Genomic DNA, 22,815 nt, shown 5'->3' on the forward strand with positions numbered 1-22,815 from the left:
CAGAACCTGCAGCAGCGCATGCAAATGGTAGCGAGCGTCAGACTCCTGGCCCGTGCCAACTTCAGTACAACGTGTGAGTTTCTAGGGAAGGGTTTCCTCCGTGATTTTGATTGACTGCGGCGATACTTTGCTATTCTGCAGCCAAGATCTTCTTTGAGTCGGGCATGGGCTCCCGCAGCACCGTGGCTGGCTGTACAGCTCTGATGTGCAAACGCATTCCCTGCGGATTCCTCTTTGTGAGGGGACGGCGTTGATTGCCGCGTTATGGATTCTGATGCTCAGCGGGGCGCGTGGAGTTTCAATGCCGGGCGGTAAGCATGAGGTCAGTGCTGACGACTGAATTGAAGATTAAAGGAGAGAAAATCTTTCGCGTTGTCTTTTTGTTGTGTTCATGCGTTGGGTTTGCGCACAGAGGAGAGAAAGCCAAGGCCAGGCCCGAGGATCGCGGGAGGATCGCTGAATGAACGCCGTTCTTTGACTATAGACCGGCACTCTGCGACGTGTCGTGGATTTAAATCCACATGCGATTGCGGTGATGGCGTGCTGCCACGTGGGGGGGGCCTCCAAAGCCAGGGGTGCAGATTTATATATTCTCTACGTTGGCTGATAGGTTACCAAAACCCGGTGATTGACCTCCAGGAGATAACCTGGCATTCGGCGAACTCTTCTGTGGGATTTACGTGGAGATCCCTGGCCTCGTCTGTCACGTTTTTATTGTTTGAACGTAATTTAATAGTAAATATTAAACCGGAATCTCCTGTTGGTGTTCAATAAATTATTCAATCATATCTTATATAAAATGAAATTGGGACGGGCGTTCTGGGTACGCTTGCGTCGGAAGGTGTGGGGGTCGAGGGGGGGGGTCTCTGAAAATGCTTTTTTTCATTTTGTGTTTGCTGAATTTGTGAATGGAGCCGACGCGTCGGGACGTGACTGTTCTTGGAGTTAAATGCGGAAACCGCCTCGACCTCCGTCTGCTGCTGGGTTTTGTGGCACGGACTTGCTAAGCCCCTGGGGCGGTCATGTTATCCATTATGCAGAACCCGGCGCACCTCAGGGCCGTTTGGTGTATCGTCCCTGTTTGTATCTCTACGTTCCCCGGGTGCGAAGCTGGAACTTTACTTTTAAATCCGGATCAGCGCTTGGCTCCGGCTTCCCTCCTTTCTTTGCAGTTCTCTTGTCTCAGACGTCTGACCTCCGTGGAGATGAAAGAAGGGACAGTCCGGCACGAGCGGCATTTCTGTTCATTAATTGCACCTCCATTAGGTGTTCTTTCTGTGCCGCTCATCCACCGCCGCTCCGGGTCACGCCGATGCACTCAGATGCGCCGCTGCCCGCTGGTTATTGTATGACTCAGATATGAGATGTGCAGCCGGGGCCGCTCTTCCGCCCCCTCCTGGCCGCTCTTCTGCCCCATTGGCTTCTGGCGGGGCTTTGATGTCCCCCGTTATCAGGTATCTTTATCTCTGGTCTTGAGCTGAGCCAGCCGCACACAAATCCCTCTTGGAGAGCGTTTATGTGCTAATTGGTTTTTGCTCTGCTCCTTTTTTATTTATTAAAACCAGCTTTGTCTTCCATAAAAAGCATCCGCTGAGCCAGACGGACGGTCTGTTTTTAAGCCATTCGCACTGGATTTAGATCTTTAACCCCTTTCACCTTGTGAACATCTATTAACCTAAACCTGCTCACTCCGTGTTCTTTGTCTCCGTTATAAGTCATGTTTAGCAATTACTTGATTATTTGTTCCCGTGTATTTGGGAAGATATTTTACTGTTAGGGCAGCGAGACCCTTTTCCGAACTGCCCGCCACTCCTTCGAGATGCTGACTTGGGGTTTATTTTTTTGGGGTCCGTCTCGCTGACCATACCGCACAGGGCTTTGCTGGTGTGGAACCAGTATACTGAGCAGCAGTGTTGGCAGGGGTTTCCAGTAACGAAGGGCCCGTAGAGGCGGTTGGGCGCCCTGATCCCCCCCCCCAGCTCCCGCCAACCTGTAACAGAGCATCATGGGAGTTGAGCTGCCGGTGGCTTTGCTTAATATGGAGACGCTGGAAGCTGTCCTGATTTTTGGAATAAGTGCAGACCTTCGAGGAGGTTACAAGGAAAGACTCATTTTTATCTCTGCGCCCGGGGCTTCTCTGGAGTCTGTTCGGGGCGCAAAGTAATTTGCTGTCTCTCCGTCTCCCAGCTGGTCGCTTTGGAAATTCTTAGTCATTAGCGGTGTTTCATCTTTCTGTTTTACACAAACTTTTCTCTCCCTCCTATCCTGTTTTCCGTAGCAGTAATGAGCAGCATTTTGGGCCAAATTGTTTGTGCCTGGAGTTTAGATTTTGGGAAGGGCACGGCCCCGGGACCTTCATGCCAGGCGTGTCTGCTTTGCATTAAAACCGCAAGAACATCTGATTCCTCCGACCTCGTCCGACGAGCTGAAGCCCTAACCGGCTGGGCTTCCTGGCTACATAACAGTTGAGCCGTCCGCAGCTCCGGCGAGCAGGCGGTTAACGGCGTTCTCTTCTGGAGATAGATGTGGTTTCTTAATGACTCAGTGAACCGAATCCCCCAGAAGCGTCCCATGTTCGAGATCTGGGGACGGACGTGCAGAGTTTGTAAACTTGGAAAAGAACAGCTTGTGAGCCTGGCCTGACTCTGCCTGCGTGTCCTGCTGTGATCTTGGCTGCTTGGCACAGAGATGACCCAGGCGATGTTTAATGGCTGCCATCTTTGTCTCTAACAATTATTCAGATTTTAATGTCCCCCCTTTAACGTGAAATGGATTCATTTTGTTTATGCGCTACCCGGCCTTAAATTACAGACTAAAGGCAATCGTGTAGGATAAAGAACCTGCCGTGCAGCTCGATGGGGTCACCTGGCAGCGCCGTCGAGTGGTTTCGTTTGCTGACGGCGACCATTACCAGCCAACTGTGCAAAGTACATTCAGGGCCGATTCATACTACCCCAAGCCTGTCCTTTTATTCCTGTATGAAACCAGTCCTGTTAACAAAAGCCTAGTTAGAGCCCCTGGGTGAGGGCGGATGTGGATAGGGAAGGCCGTACGCCGTATTGCTAGAAGTAGCAGCAGCCCAGAATGCCCTCTTCACAGAATACGATAACCCTAGGGGGCAGCACCGGGTATCAGGGCATTACTGCCGTGGCAGCTGTGACAGTGCCAGGTTAGCTGGCTCATATGTTCATGTTAAGTTTAGCCGGGTCATGGAGCGCTTTTGTGTTCAGTTTGTGATACCGCGACCCGGTAATATTTTATAAGACGGTTTATTGTGTATTCGGCCCAGAGACTGATGTGGCTGCAGCTCCAGCCTTCAAAGAGACAATCGGGTAACCCGGCTGGGGCTCTTAATCAGCCAGCACAGTCCTGTCTGCCCCGCCGGTGTTTTGTGTTCATTGAATTAAGGATCTATATAAATTTGGTTTGTTTTGCAATAAAGAGTTCTTCTTGGTTTACTACGAATGGTGGTCTGGATGATCCGTGGATAGCTGAGTGCTATCCGTATGAGTGACTGACTGGTGATTCCTCAGCCCTCAAACAGAGGACCCAGCCTTGGGTACGGTATCCCTGTAACAGCAGCGCATGCTGCTTTTCGCCGAGCTCCTGAGGCTGCGCCGGTTCGAGAAGTTATTTTGCTGCATCACGCAGGTCGGACCCCCGGCTCTGCGCCCCTCGTGTTGATCTGCCCGGCTTTCACAAAACATATCTTCCATATTTTTTTATACCGATGTAGAAAGATTTTTATATATATATATATATATATATATATATATATATATATATATATATATATATATATATATATATATATATAATATTATGCCTGTGTGTGTAGAAATAGATACTTATATTTATTACACACTTATTTTTGTAATCCAATTAAGCTTGTAGTTATCCTCAAAAACAAAAACGAAATTTGCGTGACCTCACCTCACCTTTTATAGCACGGAGTCCTTTCCTTGGAAAGCGCAGATATGTCAGCGGCACGCGTTTCTGCGACGTCACAAGGTAGTCAAGAGCCCTGACTGAGAAAGCTTGACTGTAAAGATTGCCGGCACTTTATGCTGCGTGGCTGTGCCGGGGGGCTCTGCGTCTTCTGGTCAGATTTGGGTAAGTACCTGGGTAATGCCCCTTTATCGTGCCTGCATAACCCCTGCTGTGCTGGTGAATGCAGCGAGGGAGCTGTAGCTGCTTTATCTGCGGGGGGGATCGTCGTGTTTCTTACCAGCTATTCATTTATTTTGTTATTTAGAAATGCTTCACGTAGAAGCTTTTAGTTATATCCGTGCGCAAAGCCACTTTACTGTGCTACGCATGCCAAGGGAAGCTCTAACACCAGCTGCGCCGACTGCAGGCAACCCCCCCCCGGGTACCGGCCTTAGACCCCCCCCCCCCAGGTACCGGCCGCGGCGACGACTAAAAAGGGGGTTTTATCTGTTCCAGTTACCTCTTCAACCTGTGAGCCCCTCCGGCGGGACAGCAAAAGGTTCGTTAAGGGAATAGAATCTGTTTGCTCGATAGCTTCCATTATGTTGCGCGCATGCATTAAATGTGTAACGGCTTTAGATATTTATTTTCCTGGGCAGATAAAACATGCCGCTTCCGTCCACATATTGTCCTGGGTGTAGGAAACGCAGCATCCCTTGGGGTCGGCAGGATAAAGGGGGGGGGGGGGGGGGAGTCCAGACTGTCAAACAGCCTGCTCACCCGTGTAGCGGAAAGAAGGGCAGGACGTACCGGTACGTCCATAGGGGACTGAAGGGGTTAAAAGTACGCAAAAAAATAAATAAATATATATATATTACAAAATATGCACAGCAGTATAGATAATGCAATAATAAGATCGAGCCCTGTGAGTGGTAAAGCAGACTGCGGCCCCCTGTAACATCCGCTGTGCCAGAACGCGCGACAAGTCATCGCCACCATGCAACCCCACCCCGCACGCGCAAAAAGTAAAACCTGAAAAAACCTTGCTAATACCCTAAGGGAACCAAGTCCAACGCAAATGGATTAAAACATACAATATTTACCTTTTAAATGTTTATTTTAATCCGTGTCGCTCTCTTGGCGTGTAATTGGCGGCGTATAATTTCCATCATGTGTTTAAATGGAAAAATGGATTCTGCGCCTGCTTTCGGTGGCAGATTCAGGGCAGCCGTGGAAAAAGCTTAGAGCTGCCACAGCCAAAACCCCTGAGCCTGTGTGCTGCGTGATTCCACACTCTAAAGAAATGTACACTTTATATACCGTTGTCCTGGCGATGCAGCTGCCGGCAGAGCTTTACATCCTGACTCCCACTCAGTGGGTCCTCGTAACGGCCCCTCGGCCCTGACAGGCGCATTCCACGGCTCCCCAGGCAGTGAGATCCCGGCCAGCGCAGTTCGCCTGCACTCACTTACATTCTGTTTTCTCTCACATGTGCTTAATTAAGGCAACGGCATCCAGGGCAGGGAAAGCAGCCCGGGACCCCTCGATCCCCTCGCACACACAGCAGGCCAGGGGTGAGCCGAGGTAACTGTACCCTAGAGGATGGGAGTATTACGTGTTGGAGCGTGAGGAACAGAACGGGCAACGGCTTCATCTCCCACCCCAGCTATATAGCTAGAAGGGGCAGGGATGTGCGTTACTTTCACAGCTACAAGCAGATCGGCGAGAAACACCCATCATTTCTCTGTAACTTCTGCCGAGTTCTGATAACTTGTGTGCTCTCCATGCAGCCGCAGGCTGAAGAGTTCTTTCCCCGAAGTGCCTCCTCGGGTAGCATGTTCCCTTAGCACATGAAATCACTGTGTGCCTATATAGATCATGGAGTCGCCTTATAGAGTTGTGTTCCACCCATCCCTCTCTAGTTTTTGTACGAGGAGTCTCTGGAAAGCGGGTAATTTGTAGTACATTAGGCAGCCTGGTACTTGTGCGTTTTCTTGGCCTCCGGTACTAGGAGGCATCCCATTCACCTTTGGGGAAGGATAAGACAAGATTTAACCCGCCAACGACTCCCCCTCCACCTCTGGAGTCTGTCTTCACTGGGCTGATAATCCTTATTGATGACTCTGGCTCTGGCACAGAATGACACCGGCCAACATCAAACATTGTTGGTTCCAAATGGGTTACTTGGCACCATGGAGACTGCTCATGGAATCTGCCCCGCATGTCACTGCACCGACTGGCAGAGCTTCTGTCTGCTGCGCACAATCCTCTCCACGCCTTCCAAATCACACACGGGCTTTGATCAAGTCAAATAAAAATGCTGTATTCTCTCCATCAATCTGCTCGGCCGTGCGGTCATGGGAGTTTGGCGAAAATCCTTTAGTCACAGCGCGCTCGGTGACCCGGCGTCCTCCGACGCACTGGAATAACTTTCTGAAGTGATGGTTCAGAGGCACTGGGGGCCTGAAAATGTGACGGTGAGGCCCAGGTAACCAGAACGGCAATGCGCGCCATTTACAATCCTCACGGGCGCGACGCAGGGATAGGCTGAGCTGGTTTCTGAATATGTGCAAATTTCATTTATATAGCGCCAACGGTTCCCGCAGCGCTTCTCACGGACTGTACGGACATTCAAAGGCTCTGACAAAACTAGAAGACCTGATGTATTCGCTAGGGAGGTCTTGGCTCGCAAGCTTACAATCCATATATATTATATATATATATATATATATATATATGTTTGCGACACGAAGTGCATTGCGTTTGGTCAATTCAATGGATGGGAAGCAGTCGTATAAACCAGTGAAACGCAAACCGATCCCCGTCCGTGCGGCTCTCCCCGATGAATAGATTCTCGCGTCACGCACGGGTGTTTGTTTCATTTCTGTCTTAACTCAAACACTTGTCACCAATAACACTCAAAGTGAGAGCGGTGATTCTTTGTACATTTCCTTGTGTGATGGGTTAAAATAAAACTAATGCCCTGGAAACATCCGATAGTGATGGCATACATCGACACGTCTAGTAAAACCCCCCAATATATTTTAATTTTCACTTTAAATAAGTAATCTTGTGGATTTTAGAAGCACTTTTTTCTCGGGTGCTGAGCTTCTGCAGTAGGAGTTGGTGACTCTGTGTCGGCCGCATCGGTCTCGATGTTTATTCCACGAGTAGCATCTGGTAGCTGCCAAGTTTATCTGGCGTGTTGGGTTTTACATGTTTTCGAGGCTGTGTTTGTTCTGTAAACACGCTTAGCTAATGGAGATCCGGGACCCTTGCACTTTAACCCTGACACGGATTCTGAGAATGCCTGGGCTCTCCTGGGAAGCTCTGTGGGACACGAAGGGAACCCGGGTCTACCTGGAATAACTGCCAGAAGCCACAGTCCAATTGCTGCTCCACGGCATTAAAACAATTATACCTGTCGGCACAGTCACTGGGGAGGGAAAACATTTACATCTTCATACTCAGCGGTGTAAAATGCGATGTTCTGTAAGCGGTATATAAACTGCATAGTTGGTCGTCTTCCCGCTAGGTAGTAGTATTTAAAGAGCGATGGGTGACAGTGGTGAGGTCCGGGGCCCTTGGGTCAGCCTGGCATCACTTGGGGCAGGCTTACTCGGACCCTGCATTTACCGCTTCCAGGTGTAACGGCTCAGTGTTCGCTACACGGTACGGAGATGAGAACACCGCGCTTCCTTACACAACATTGCTTGACCTTTGTATCCGGTTCCTCCGTTGTTTTGTTTGTTACTAGTAAATGCCGGACGGGAAGGTGCTTGGCCATCAGTGACTCTAAAACGGATGGAGTCTGTAGTCACTTTCTTGTTATACAGCAGATGGAGATTTAACAGAAGTCTATGCATTCTTCATCATCATCGTTATTGTACTTTACGGTCTGTTACCCTGTGATCTCAGCCCATAGCTGCTCTCTCCTGCTCAGTAGATGGCCCTTTCTCATTTGGCCATTTGTTTGTTGGTAGTCACCCGCAGTTTTAAGGCGTTAACATACAGATTCCATCCAAAAAGATTGAGGAGGAAATATGTAATGTTTTTATAAACATGTTTTTCCTTCCATCTCCTTTCCGCTGTATCTTGTCTTTGTATAAAGTATTCTTGCGAAAGCCCTTTGAGGAATTTTATGTGTGTTTAGAGCTTGACTTTCTCTGCTGACTGTGGCCCAGGTGGCTTTTTGTGTATTTCTCTAGGCTTTAGCCACTCTTTTTGGAAGCGTCTGATCTATTGCTGTTCTTTTCTCCCCGGTTTCTCGGAGCTTGGCTCACGTTTGGCGCCTTTTTTCTCTGAATTCACCAAACCTCTGTGAATTAACGGACATCGCAGAGTTCCAATCTGATAAGGGTGACTTTTGGTCATGAGGGACGTCTGCCAGAGTCCAGCTGGATGTCAACAGTTCTGCAGCTCGGCTGCGCCTGCACATCCATTAGATCGGTGAAGACACAGGGTTAGATGTGCTAGACTCCTGCCACAGGGTTCCCCAAAAATGTCATTGTCCAAATTCACCTCCCTCTCATGCCTTCCTTCAGAAGCCTTAATTCTGCATTTTGGCTTCTTTTCCAGCTCTAAACCCAAAGCTCAACTTAATTGGTTGGGTGATTTGAGTAAAATAAAATTTATTTTCCTCTGGAACGTGTACAGTTTTATTAATCTTGTGTATAGCGCCCATATGCTCCACAGTATAAACCTCAAGGACTGTATCTTGTGTTTTAAGTTAGAATAAAACCAGCGGACTGTCCGCAAAGCTGGTATCCATGGAAAGCTTGCAGCGAGCGCCACGTGCCAAACGCACTACAGCTCCGCGCTGAAGGGTTAAGCCAGGGAAGCACAAACTCATCTAGCCTTTGGAGTGACTAATACTCCAAGTAGGAACTGGAGCCAGATCTTGCTTTATCTTGCAGGAACTCCCAGTTAATGCCAGGCGCAGCCAACTGGAGTGATGGGCGCACATTCAAATCCCATCCCATGCCAGGGATTATTGCTGCTGGCCGGCCCGCCCGGCCCACCTTCCCTCCACCACACCTTCCGCTACCGTTTAACAGCTTGTTTCACAAGTTTTATATTTAGACTATTTCAACAGTTAGTCACATGCCGATGGCATTCGTTTAAGGGAGAGGAGAGTTATATAGGGGAACGTGCCCGTGGTGTCTTATTCCGGTAATAACGCAGGCCGTGTACACGGTCTTTTCAGGACATTATTACACTCGCATATTTATTATAACATTAGAGGGTCTACCTTTTAACCATGATCTATTCTGAGGTGAGTGTAGGCTCGGCTAGACAGCTGTATCTCTAACTTACCTTAAGACGAGGGGAGAAGAGCTGCAGCCGCATGGGGAGATCATTGGCAGACCCTCCGCGCTTTTTGATTTCTGTCATTTTCCCTGGTTTACTCGTCTTTCTTGCTCATTAAATTGAAAAAGAACCAAACCCTCCCAAAAACCTTACAAGCTGAAAAGCATTGAGTACCATTGTATGTTTTTTTTTTTTTATTATTTTTTTTCTGCTGTGTTTAGCTGTTCCAGAGAGCTTACAATCACTTTTTTTTACTGCACTATTTATCTCTGTGATAAGACTCGCGTCTCCAGTGAAGAGAATCATTTATTTTGCTGGAAATTTGCGGGAGTGAATTAAAAGATAAAGGAATCAATAGAATGCTGTTAGGAAAGTGAAATAAAGGATGTTACGCGTAAGGGAACGCATTAAAACCGGGACGTGAAAATCTACCGGCTGAGGACCGCTAGGATTGGGCCACAATCTAGTTCTGTGCAGACGTCCTGATTCTGGATTTCTGTACTATGTAAAACATCACGTGTAATACCCCCCCCCCCATTATACTCCAAAGCAACACACCTTCAAGGCTTTAGAGCTAAGCTCGAGTAAATTTAGTGAAGATAATACCTTTATTGGCTAAATTAAGCTTTCAGGCCTATCTAGATCTTTTCTAGATATACACTATATGGACAAAAGGCGTTTGTGTGATTTTTGCCCGTTCATCCACTAAACGTTTGTGAGGTCAGACGCTGATGTTGGACGAGACGCCCGGCTCACAATCTCCATTCCAGTTCATCCCAAAGGTGTTGGACGGAGTTGAGGTCGGGGCTCTGTGCGGCCGGTCAAGTTCTTCCCACCTAACTCATCCAGCCGTGTCTTTACAGAGCTTGCTTTATGCGCTGGTCACGGTCACGCTGGGTTAGGAAAGGGTTTCCCCAAACGAGAAAGCTGGAAGCCGAGCATCGTCCAAAATGTCTTTGTGTCCCCTTCTACACCTCTCATTACTGTCTATGTGATCTCATTAAAGTCCCTGTTGGTGTAATGGTCAGGTGTGGCCATATATTTGTATAGAGTACGAAACACTCGGCAACTGAAAAGCTGTGTAAAAAGATCTTAGCGCATACATTTGTTTTCAGTCTGTACGGATTTCATTTGAAATGACGTTTCCCATTTGGGGACGGGTCCGGTTTAAGATGGCTTTGGTTGTCCGTCACAACGGTTCCCATCCTATTACATTTCGTTCCAAGGTTTAGATCGCGGTTTGTAAACGTGACGTCGTCTTATTCAGCAGATTTAATATGCGAGTAGCACGAGGAACCGGTGTTGGCGTATGATGCCTCAGTTGGAGAGGGGTTCCTGAGCCCCCACACGTGGCCAGATCGCTACATGTTTGGTGACATCATGTGGATGAGATGGCGTCCGCTCCGGATGAATGTATTGGCGTGGCGGAGTGCCAGGTCACCGGGAATAACTGTCCTTTTCCTCTAATAGCACAGCCTTGATTAGATCAGTAACATGTAATAATCCTTTGTTTGCGTTTCCACTATCCAAAGCTACAAAGAAGAACCTGATTTCACCTTTCTCCTTTTTAAAAAATAAATCTTAAAATGCTGATAAAAATGTGTATTATTTTTCTACAGGGTATCGGTGTGTACAGAACATTGTGTGCCAAAACACTTTTAATGCGATTGTGCAAATACTCGTGCTGGATGTGCTCCAGCTGAGCCCAGCCCAGGTGTACCTGATGGATGGGGGACTCACACCCCTCTCTGTTCAGCTTTAATCTCTTGGCCCCGTTCACACTGTTATTAAAAGCAGACCCCCCCCCTTAAGCCGAGCTCCGGAATTCTGCCACTCCGAGGGAGTTCAGGATATGGCGTTTCTGCCTGGGGTAGAACATAAAGCCTTCAGGCCAGCTAGAAGGGGGACTTATAAATGAACGTGTGGGCTCTCGGCGCTCTCCAACATTAAATGGTGCTATATCTCTAAGAGCGGCACTGACAGCAATCACACTTTGGGCAAAGTTTACTTTGGTATTTTTACCAACTCTTTAAGGTTTGGCATTTGAGTTGTGTTTTTATTCCGATATCGAGGGGAGAAATACTAAAGGGAACGAGCCGTGTCCGGGGGACAATACATGCCAACGGGTTATACACGGATCAGGAATGAAAACACGTAATGCGACGGGTTGCCTCGCTGGCCGTTACAGAATCCTATAAGCCATGGACTCGCTAGACGAATGTCATTGGCATTGCGGTCACTGACGGGCTGCACCCTCACAGGACTGGTTGGCGCGTCTCCAGCTTTATCAAGGTTCTGAAGTTTGGGTTATAGCTGTTTGGGGAGTAATTGCCCACAGGAAAGGCTCAGCTGGTCCTGTGTAATGTATAGTTTAATTTACACTCGTTTACATATGCTTTATACAGCTCTACCTGAGCGGCCCCTGCGGCAGAGGCCCTTCATAATGTAAAGTGAAGTCGGTGAGCTGAAGCTGCAGCTGCCCTGCAGACTCTTCCTCGTGAATAAACCCCACAAGCTGTTATTTATGTTGCATTAATGAGCTACGCGGTTATGATGGATATTTTGCAAATATAAAAACGGCCGCACTATTTGAAATAATTGCTGTATCGTCTCCTAACGGTTGGGATTGGGACCTGCATGTAGCCTGATTCCCTTCGTCGTCGCAGCCGTGCTGATCGCGCATTCCTGAAGCTGCGATTTGTCTTAAGTGTTTATTTTACTGCCAAGGTTTTGCCATTTAACCAGCTTCCTGATGCTAGAATGTAGAAAATGAGGGTAGTAACATAGAGCAGCTTCCCACCAGAGGTGGCCGGGATGTTAAATGAATGTATTTAGAAAACATGGTGAATGCAGAATGGATCAGGACCGATGCTCGGCCGTCGCAGGTGTCTATTTCACGGGCAGCGGGAGATTCTCCTGCACCCAGCGGTAGAACAGAACTTTCACTTGGCATGCACTTTGCGTGCCCACAAAACCACACAGCTAGCGTGTCTCATAGAATAAATCACGGAGCACAAAGACTAATTTGATGTTTGTAAGAGCAATAAATAACGGTCCACAAAAACTGACCTTTCCAACCCAAACACATTAATTCCATCCCAGCGGCCTCAACGGGCAGATACTGTGCTGACAATACTCCATGTAAAGGTGGGGGGCTGAGGGCTGGCAAGGAAGCAAAACCAAACAGAAGCTGCTCTTTGGTTTAATTTCCTGCTCCTCTCGCACCACCTGTGTAAACTTTCCCGCGGTTAATCCATAAGATTTTCAGCGTTCCTCTTGAAGTTCTAGCTTCCTCAGTCTAAAGCGACAGAGACTGGGCTTACGTTCCCCTCTCTGCGGCGGGACCAGGGAGGTGCGGGGATAATATCAGAGCCGGGTCAACCAAAAAAGAGCGATTCCCAGTCGAAGGGAGTCTCTCCAATCCTTGGACTGGGAATGTGTGTCTGCGAGCCATTTGCCCACGGCATGAGAGGAGAATCGAGTCGCACAAAGCGGGGTAACAGAAATACCTGTGGATCCCTGACCTTCTGGTTCCTGGCCGTTTTGCTGAACGTGCAGATTGGTGTATGAGGTCTATTGTACATTTTGTAGGGTTTCCCAGATTACGCCAAGGACTGCCTAATCCCTTTCTTTTACCACCAAAACATTGTCTCAAAGTCATTTAATTTACCTGAAGGCTTGCCGGGTCGCGTAGCCCAACTCTTTACGAACGCTCAGAAACCCTTATCTCTTTATCCCATCATCCTGACTTTTGGAACATGACCATTCATGGCATCCAAATCGGAATTCGATCATATGTTGTCTCAATGGCTGATGAAGTGTAGAATGTGTCTATTTAAAGGACTCGCGTAACGTTGAAGTGTTCTCTTGGCTGCAGCGCCGTTCACAAGTGATTTTCCTGGCTCCTCTCGTGCCAAGCGTTCCTTTCCTTGGCACTTCGCAGAGTCCACGGACATTGTGCAGCTTAATTATTACCCAGAATCCACAGCTCTGGGCCAGATCAATAAATAACCCGAATCTGCAGTTTTGCACAATTTAATATTTGTGCGGAATTCAGGGGCGTCGTGCCGTTCGATGATTACGTGGAATCTCGAGGTTTGCTCAGAAGTCAGAGCGGCTGTGAAGTTTGATAATTACCCAGAATTCACCTTTTCTGATGTATTAATTATACATAATCTGCAGATAAACTACTTAGAAAACCGGGTTTTGTTGCAGTTCGATGAATATGGCACATGACGGCCGGTTTCAGAGGAAGGTTTGGATCTGTCTGACCGAGACGGCCGGTTTTAGAGAGAGGTTTGGATCTGTCTGACCGAGAAGGCCGGTTTCAGAGAGAGGTTTGGATCTGCCTGACCGAGACGGCCGGTTTCAGAGAAATGTTTGGATCTGCCTGACCGAGACGGCCGGTTTCAGAGAAATGTTTGGATCTGCCTGACCGAGACGGCCGGTTTCAGAGAAATGTTTGGATCTGCCTGACCGAGACGGCCGGTTTCAGAGAAATGTTTGGATCTGCCTGACCGAGACGGCCGGTTTCAGAGAAATGTTTGGATCTGCCTGACCGAGACGGCCGGTTTCAGAGAGAGGTTTGGATCTGTCTGACCGAGACGGCCGGTTTCAGAGAGAGGTTTGGATCTGTCTGACCGACATGGCTGTTTTCAGAGAGAGGGTTGGATGTGTCGGGCCGCACATGCCCAGCTCTTTGTATGAACGCCCGGCCCCGGGTGCCGCTGCATCAGTTACACTTTCTTTTTCTCGGATTTGTGCGCTCTTTACAGGGAACGGTACGGTCTCTTCCAAAGCCAGTAAAAGTAGCTTGAGAGAGTGCGGTGAGTGGCAGCCCCAAGCTGGCCGTTCCGGGCCGGTTATGTTTGAGGTGCCGGCGCAACGCAGGGAACGCGCCGTGAGAGCTTCGCAGAAGCAGGTGATTTTCAGAGTCTGTGCCAACTACCCTCGCTCGGGAGATAAACCGTCCTGCGCGATATCTTGCTGCGACACTCGTGCCAAGCATTGCAGTTTGCGCACTTATTATTTTCCTGACAATCATTTCATATCTCTGCTGCTTCTTGCTCGCCCAGCAAAAGCTCCAAACTCATTTTACTGAAGCCTATTGAACGCAGATAAATCTCCCTGAAATGCAGTAACAGGAAAGAAAATGTCCCCAGACAGAGATTAGGTCTGGATGCTGAAATCACGGCAGGGATGCGTGGAAGTTTATTGTGCTCTTTGAGTCTGAGAGGAAGAAATGCCCCTTCCAACGTCTGAAGGCTTCTCTCTATCACAGATCCGGCAGCAGCCATTGTAGATTCTCACGATATCCGGGTGACAGCAAGCGGATTCTTAATGAATTTGTGTCAGTAAGGTCCACCTTATGCTAACAAGTCTATTATTAATAGATCATAATTGTTAAAGAGCCTGTCAAGGTGATTAAGACTGAGGCATTCTACTATTTGTCACATGGCGGTGTGATAAGTACTTAGTATGTCCATATAGTAATATGGGCCAAACTACATAAGCCAAAAAGCATTGTATTATGTGAAAACCATTACAGAAAATGACACTTTTTTATCTAGTGATAAAACCTACTATGGACTGGAATACACTCAACACGCGCATGCCGGCGTTACACGTGCTGCTGTACAGAAAAGCCACAGACTTCTCATTGGGGTGACTCTTTTGGGTGTTGTTTCTGGCTGTTGAGTGCAGATCGCAGACTTCTCATTGGGGTGACTCTTTTGGGTGTTGTTTCTGGCTGTTGAGTGCAGATCGCAGACTTCTCGTTGGGGTGACTCTTGTGGGTGTTGTGTCTGGCTGTTGAGTGCAGATCGCAGACTTCTCGTTGGGGTGACTCTTGTGGGTGTTGTGTCTGGCTGTTGAGTGCAGATCGCAGACTTCTCGTTGGGGTGACTCTTGTGGGTGTTGTGTCTGGCTGTTGAGTGCAGATCGCAGACTTCTCGTTGGGGTGACTATTGTGGGTGTTGTGTCTGGCTTTTGAGTGCAGATCGCAGACTTCTCGTTGGGGTGAATCTTGTGGGTGTTGTGTCTGGCTGTTGAGTGCAGATCGCAGACTTCTCGTTGGGGTGACTCTTGTGGGTGTTGTGTCTGGCTGTTGAGTGCAGATGTATAAACCATATTCTATGGAACATCATGGACTCAGGTCATGGGGGGGCAAAGATCCATGGCTTCTTCAGCTTTATAGTTGACAGCCTCTGGATCTCCAACAATGCATCCCACCCTGACCGCTATACGTTCTCAGTCTGCCCCCAGTTCCCGTTCTCACACATGTTCATGTAAGTCCTTCCCATGAGCTCATAGCGTATGTTTCTGTTGCTATGTGATTAAGAATGACTTTTTTTTTTTCTCTCTTGGTAGACCTACAGGACAAGAACCGCAGACAGGATGAGGAGATGTGGATGCTTCAGGTGAGCAGGTCCTACATTTACAGAGAGCTGCATTTACACGCCGGCCCTTTCTGTACGGCGTGAATGACATTATCTGGTAGAGCTTTGTGGTGGAAGGTCCTGAAAGTAACTCTTTGGTGACCCTGTAAACTAGCGCACTCGTTCCATGCAGTCTCATTACTCAGAGAGTGGAGATCTTCCCGCTCAGCTGGCCTTTCATACCCCACAGCTGTTAGACGTCTTCTTTTATCTGTCAAACTTTATTGTCATTCATTAAAACCCCACGACTGAATGGGAGAGTTTTATGACGGGGAAACGGGAACTGGTAGAGCCTGTGTCTGTCTATAATACAAAACATAAAACTGCTGCTTCCTAAAGTCTCTCTCTTTTAACAGGACAGGATTGTGGATCTGGAAAGGGTGAGTGTCGTTAACCGCCGGTTTATTGGTGCGGCCAAAGAGCTATGGTCTCCTTTGCCCTTTTGTGAAGTTTGTATAAATCTTGTGCTCGTAGCAATTGTGCCCGATACAGTAATGTAAAGCCCGGTGGCTCGTGCCCGATACAGTAATGTAAAGCCCGGTGGCTCGTGCCCGATACAGTAATGTAAAGCCCGGTGGCTCGTGCCCGATACAGTAATGTAAAGCCCGGTGCCTCGTGCCTGATACAGTAATGTAAAGCCCGGTGCCTCGTGCCCGATACAGTAATGTAAAGCCCGGTGCCTCGTGCCCGATACAGTAATGTAAAGCCTGGTGCCTCGTGCCCGATACAGTAATGTAAAGCCCGGTGCCCCGTGCCCGATACAGTAATGTTGGTGAGGCTGTGTGTTTTTGTATAAAATATATACCGCATTGTATCTTCATGGCTAATCTTCCATACCACAGAGACCAGCGAGGTGTATGAATATTGCGCGCGTTCTGCACTTTAAATAATTATGTTTCATGCATCAATGTCTGTATGCATGTTACACGTATATCTATCAGGTAAGACTAAACCTAAACTAAACCAAACGAAATACATTAACCAGCCTGTAGTGAAGCATTAGCCGTATTTATAATGTGTGTTAGAGCTGCCATATGAGTCCCTGTCCGGCATGGCCCCCCACATACTCCGGTCTCTACGCCTTTTCCATCCATGTCGTGCCGTTTTCTTGTGGAAGTAAAGTAGAAATGATTATTTTTCAGTGTTTGATCTGTAATATGGCTGGCAGCATGAGCCCCGCATCCCTTACATCGCTGCACTACATCCGCCTAGGGGACCCGGAACACACAAAATGCGTGCCGCTTACTGACTCATTGTCAATTACTGTAATGACACAATTACAGAGTGCCGGGTGCCAGATCTTTAATCTCCTAGAACAGAGATTCGTTCAGATTTTAAGGCGGCAGCTCTGCTTAGTCAGCTAATTCTCTATCCAGAGGTGCTGTCCCAGTTCACAATGCAAATATATTTGCAATAAATCAGGAAACCGTTTTAGCCGATTTCTTGCTGTAAGCTATACGGAGGTATTGTGTAAATCGCAAGGCTTCGCGTGCTGAAGATACAGGGCCGCCTTTCCCAACAGAAAACTTTTGGGTTTGGTGAAGGGGAGAAAAAGGTTCAGTTCCAACAGGCGAAGCCAAACTGTTCTAATAATAAAAAATGCTTTGCGGAACTTGGATACCGGCTCAGAGAGACGGGACTGGCTCCGCTATTGTGCTTTCTCTTAATTTAATGGCGTCCATTGGCAGGTGGGAAGCTACAACAGATTGAACGTTAAAATTCTATAGAAACAAACGAGATCTCTTGGCCTCTCCTGCAGTGCAGAGCCTGGATTATGGCTTTTCCGAGGCGCATATATATATATTCCATATACGAAGGCCCACATATTTATTGTGTATATATATTGTAATCAATAGAAGACAACTTTGACAAAGCAATTCAGTGGGTTTGCAGTCTATTGGCACAGCTCTAATTAGATACATTTTTACACATTTTACGCATTGTAGAAGTAGAACTTTGTGCAAATAAATAGAAAGCTGAAAGCAGAAGGATCTGTGACAAGTTCAAAATAATTCCTGCCGCCCATTAGGATCCATAGGAAGAATGTAGTTGAAATGACAAGCAATACACAAGTAGCCCATTTGGCATTTATTTGAGTGCCAGCGGGTGCAAAGTGTCCTGACCCTCAGCAGGGTAACAAGCGACAGGGAACAGAGCCAAGTAACTGCCGGCAGCAAACCGAGCCGCTCAGGACCGAGAATATCTCTACATACATCCAAGATTCAGAAAGGAAGGTTTACTCGAGCTGCTCAACACCAACATCTCATGCCTGAGGAAGAATAGCAAACCTCAGACCCCAAATCTCCAGGGACAGACCCCAAATCTCCAGGGACAGTGGGAAGCCCAGAAAGAATAGTCGTAATGTGGAGCAGCTGATGGCACAGACTCTATGCCTATGGACACCAGTTGTCGGGGGGGGGGGGGCAAGACGGTAAAATAAAGAACTGAGCAGACAATGCTTTTTCTCTTTCATTTACTAAACTTAAGCCCCTTTTATGCCTTTCAATGCAGTGGAAACTACTGTTGAATTTTTGGGGTTACGGAGGAGTTGTACATTCGCGGTTTGAACCGTCGAAGGTGCGCAGCTGCGATGCCAGTAGTTCCCAGTCGGAACATTTGATATGTCGGGGGGGGTAGAGCTTTCAGATTGGGAACCTTTGTAAAACTTTCTGGGGCTTCACATTGGGCATGAACAACCTTCTTCATATCTAATGTAACTGTCTCTTTCCCCCCAGAGTACACGGATGGCTCTGGATCACCTGGAGTCTGTCCCGGAGAAGCTGAGTCTTCTGGATGACATAAAGCAGCTTAGTGTGAGTGTCGTGGGCATTGATACGTAACCACGGGGAGGGCGCCACCATCTCTCTTTTACTGTCTGGTTGCCTGCAGGGTTTCTGGTATATTTACTGACCACTGTGTGTCCGGTACCTTCAGAGGTCCTGATTACCAGAACAGAAACCAATAAATATATCCGGAGACAGCTAAAGTGCCCTCTCACAGTTACACCGTGATCACAATCGTCATGGCATAAACTCCAAGAAAGGGAACGGCTGTTGACCTCTCACACACAATTCGTTTATTTCCCAGAGGTTCTATGTTTGAGGGAAACAGACATGTCCGTGCCAGTCCCGTTAGTAAATAAGAGCAGCTCCAGCCTGCCCTGCCTCCTGAATGCTGGTATGAAGTCAGATCGGAGGCCTTTGTGCAAACTGACAATGAGCTCTTGTTCAGAAACGGCGGGTGTCAGGGGTGCTACCTTCCTAACGCTGGACCCCACGAGCTGAGAGAGCGCCTGGAATTTCCGCAATGTCCGCTCGTAATGAATAGGCCTTTAGGACATTTTGAATTCACTGACCTAAGGAAATATTCCGGTGTAAATGAACAAGAGGGGGGAAATACTGTATGCAGAGACCTTGAGAAACTGATCTAAATGGATGTTGCGTGAATGAGCTCCATTCTTCTGGCTGCATTGTTCCATCCCTCGATCCCGCGCTGTGTCCACGGGATTAGCGTGCCTCGCAGGCCAGCGTGTCTTTAACCGCTTGTGTGCCGACGGGTTTACTGCCAAGATGCTGAGTTATAAGGTGCACTGTGGGCCAGTGGGTCGCATGGACACGGGTTTGTGGTGCAGGAACGGGTGCTATAAGGACTCTTTCGGTTTCATGTGATGGTATGTGTTTAGCGTGTGGAAATGGGAAACAGGTGTGTAGCCATGGATACTGTCTCTCAAAAGACAGGCACAACAGGGAATGTTTGCAAGGATTTTCTGTACGTTGAGGCTGTAATCTGGAGCTGCTGCATACAGTAACACGCTCTGATCGTTAGCGGGCGCAGGGTCCTGTGACGGGTAATTACAGAAGTGGGAGTGGATTGAGAAGCTAAAGAAAAAACAATTTTACATCAAAATACATCTGGGGGTAATAGTTTTGTTTAATTATGATCATTACTTTATAATTGGGTGGAATTGGAATTGTGTGTGTAAAGGATAAAGGGAAGCGGTGTTGTTACTGTATTTCAGAGGCTCCTGTGGCATGATGTGCCGCGCATGTGTCACGCTGCACGGTGGTGCTGAGAATGCATTATAGTACAGCAGGGTCGGTGGCGGCTGGGTAATCTGTGCTCCCGAAGCAGCCAGCGTACCCAGCCAATGATTGTCATCTCTAACAGCCTTACTGTGTACCCTTCAGGATTCCTGCCAGCAGAGAGGGCTGATGGAGGAGAGGTACGCGCAGTACCGGGAGATCGTGGGCTCGCTTCAGCAGCAGCTAGAGGATTCCAGGCGCAGGATCCAGGAATACAGAGTAATGATACCCCCTCCGCTCGCTTTCTCCTGTCCAATAACCGCGTTTGGTTCAGTTAAACACTTTTGCCCCGTTTATTCGATATTCTCACCCCCAGTTTTATAAACTTTGTCTCTGTTTAGGTGACTGGAGTATTTTTTTTATTTTTTCAGGCAGAGAAAACGAAGGCAGATGCTGAGAGCATCCGTTTAGCGGCACTTTCTTCTTCCATCCGGGCTAACAGCAGCCTCAGGTCCAGCTCCTGGCTGTCTGATTCCAGCTGTAAGTATCACACGTCTTCTGCGTCCGGCCGCTCTGCGGACAGCGTTATTGTGTTGGATTACCGGCATCTTCCCTCCTTATCGGGTAGCTGCTTGCACTGTTCTGTTATTGGGAGTACGAATGGGAATTAGATTGAACCATCTCAAAATGGCCCTAAAACAGTTATGGCCCTTGAGAGCCAGATCCGATCACCCCGGCCGTATTTATGGCTGGATGCCACAGACACGTGGCATTACGCCGCTGTTTTTGTTTGTCTCCAGAAATAATGTATAGGACATTAGTGCTAATTAGCCATTTTAGTGCCCACGTTGCTCTCCTTAGAGTTTTCTGCAGTCGCCGCTGTTCGTATTCAGTAGTGTTTGTTCTCTGTGCCACGCAGGACAGCTTTCCGTAACCGGCTGCGGGTCCTAGGAGTCTAAAAACTCCCCTTTACTGGCAGGGAAAGGGTTATGGTGCATTGTCGGGCAGCCCTTGCTCTCTGAGGGGGGGAGACCCTGTGTGAAAGGTGCTTGTGACCCAAGTCATTTGGTGAAGTGGTTCATTTGAGCCGTGGAAGCCTAGATAATCCCTCAGGCTGCATTCCTGGATCCCGGCCCAGCACTGGTATTGTATGTGCTTTTGGGGGGGCTCGCACAGACGCCTTAGGTGGGCTGTGTACCTTGGCTTTTCCTCAGACCTTCATCCTGAGCTCTTGGGAATAATTATCATAATAAATGATAGCCACGCATCACACATTCCCCGAGGCCCTGCTTGCCTCAGAAATAGCGCCTTTTAACTAAAACCTGCACAAAAAATGGAACGCTCGCAGGCATGGAAATGTCCGGAATACAGAGGGGGGAGAGTATGCCAAGTGCCCCCGCATCTTTATAAACGAGGGTAAGCGTTAGACAAGGCATTAATGCAGTAAAGATGCTGCAGGGCAGGTAATGCTCTGGCCGTCGGACACGCTTGTACAGATGTGCAGCCAGAACCTGGGACCCCAAAGTAGCGCGCATTTTACACGTTGCATATCAGAACGCCATAAACAAACCCCAGTCCTGTCCTCGCACCCCCTTCCCTGCTGGGGTTTATGTGCGGCGCTGATCACGCACCCGTCTGCCTCTTCTCCTTCTAGCTCCTGTGAAAAGGGGGAAATCTGAGCATGCGCCAGGCAGCACTGTAAATGGAACTGCATCCTGAACAGGAGGGCTCCGGACGGCTGCAGACACCGTACAAAGCTAGTTACCCCGCGCCAGGAATGGGCTTGGTGCCTTTGGTGTTACCCGGACTGGCCCTCAACAAACCGGAACGTCGAGTTGGGAAATCCGCAGGAAAAAAAGTTTTAATGGACGCAGATTATATCTTTTTATACTAATTTATATATAAACTTTGGTAAAACGTGGGAGTGACAATCTGGGTATTATTGTCCAATTTTAAATCTAAATCGGTTTAATTTGAAAGCGCTCAGCCATGTAGCAGCATGTATGTGATTGAAGATTTTGTGCCAAAGCCTATAATCGGAGGAGGGAATACACAGACAGCCTGGATAGCGGCTGCTCCATAACCTCGCTCTGGAACAAGTACCTTCCATGGCAGCTCTTCCCGGGTTCTCGCTGCTCCCGACAGCCAGTGTCACGGACGATCCCAACCCACTGGGAGAGCAGCCCGAGCCTTTGCCGGTGTATGTCTAATAATTATTTATTAAAGTGCACTCATTTGGATTTTATTTTTATGAACGTTTTCTGTGTATTAACATTAAGCGCCTGCGCAGCTATCGGAGCTCGTTACTTGTCCGTCTTGGGACAGCTTGCTGTCTGCGATCTCCCCCGATGATCCAGCCGTTACAGGCACAGTATGTTTTGTTTTGGATGCTGGCTGAGAGCCACAAGAGTTGTAATTCCAAAACAGCTGCAATGCTATTTGTTGGCTGCCAGAAGATGCAGTCCCAGCTTTCATTATTTGCCCCCTCAGCATCGGATAGACGGCGATCTGCGCTCTAATTACTGCGAGCGCGCAGCGTGTAAGGGAGCGTGAGCAGCGCTTTTCTCAGGACGCAGGATTATCTCCCGGTACCATGAGAAGTGAGCACCCACTAACCTGCCTCAGCCTCTAATTAAAGCCTATCGGCTCAGCGGTCCTAATTCATTCAGAATCCCTAATTCCAGCGCGCTTTATGTCCTCTCGGCGGGGGGCTCCTGGACTTGGATTAGGCTAGAGCATTATTTTTTTCTGCTAAAACATTTTTTTGGTTCAACCAAAATCTTCCCCCGTTGCGGTTCTCAGGGGAAAAAAGAAAACTCCTAAGCGCCTCTCCTGCTACGATGGGATGGAGTTAAACCGCAGGGTTCCTTTGTCCCATAGATTAACCATTTAGCGACAGAAAGGAGTAAAGGTTGTTTATGGCAGAGGGAACGCACTTAAGGCTACTGTTATTCTGGGGTTAAAGGGACATAAAGACCCGCAAAACCCAGGCAGCGATTTCAGCTTCGCCGCGTCCTGTTGCTTACAACCCGCTCATTTGTCAGCATCGAGGTATCTGTTGCGCCGGCCGCGGGTGTCCAATGCCATTTGGATAGTTTGGTGAGAAAGGTGAAACG

At 48.2% G+C, this 22,815-nt stretch overlaps 1 protein-coding gene across 1 annotated transcript in view; it reads left to right on the forward strand.

Annotated features, from left to right (window-relative positions):
• The window catches only part of LOC149275925 (centrosomal protein 128-like), a 39,227-nt gene that overhangs the window by 13,389 nt on the left and 3,023 nt on the right, over nucleotides 1-22,815 (forward strand). The window contains exons 19-24 of the mRNA XM_089504117.1: nucleotides 14,016-14,252; nucleotides 15,610-15,659; nucleotides 16,034-16,057; nucleotides 18,413-18,490; nucleotides 19,865-19,978; nucleotides 20,131-20,323. Coding sequence (XP_089360243.1) covers nucleotides 14,016-14,252; nucleotides 15,610-15,659; nucleotides 16,034-16,057; nucleotides 18,413-18,490; nucleotides 19,865-19,978; nucleotides 20,131-20,323 — 696 coding nt within the window. The remainder of the gene's footprint in view (nucleotides 1-14,015; nucleotides 14,253-15,609; nucleotides 15,660-16,033; nucleotides 16,058-18,412; nucleotides 18,491-19,864; nucleotides 19,979-20,130; nucleotides 20,324-22,815) is intronic.

Source organism: Sceloporus occidentalis, unplaced genomic scaffold (assembly GCF_023333645.1).
Source record: "Sceloporus occidentalis isolate IW3139 unplaced genomic scaffold, rSceOcc1.0.p SCAF_256, whole genome shotgun sequence".
Lineage (NCBI taxonomy): Eukaryota > Metazoa > Chordata > Lepidosauria > Squamata > Phrynosomatidae > Sceloporus > Sceloporus occidentalis.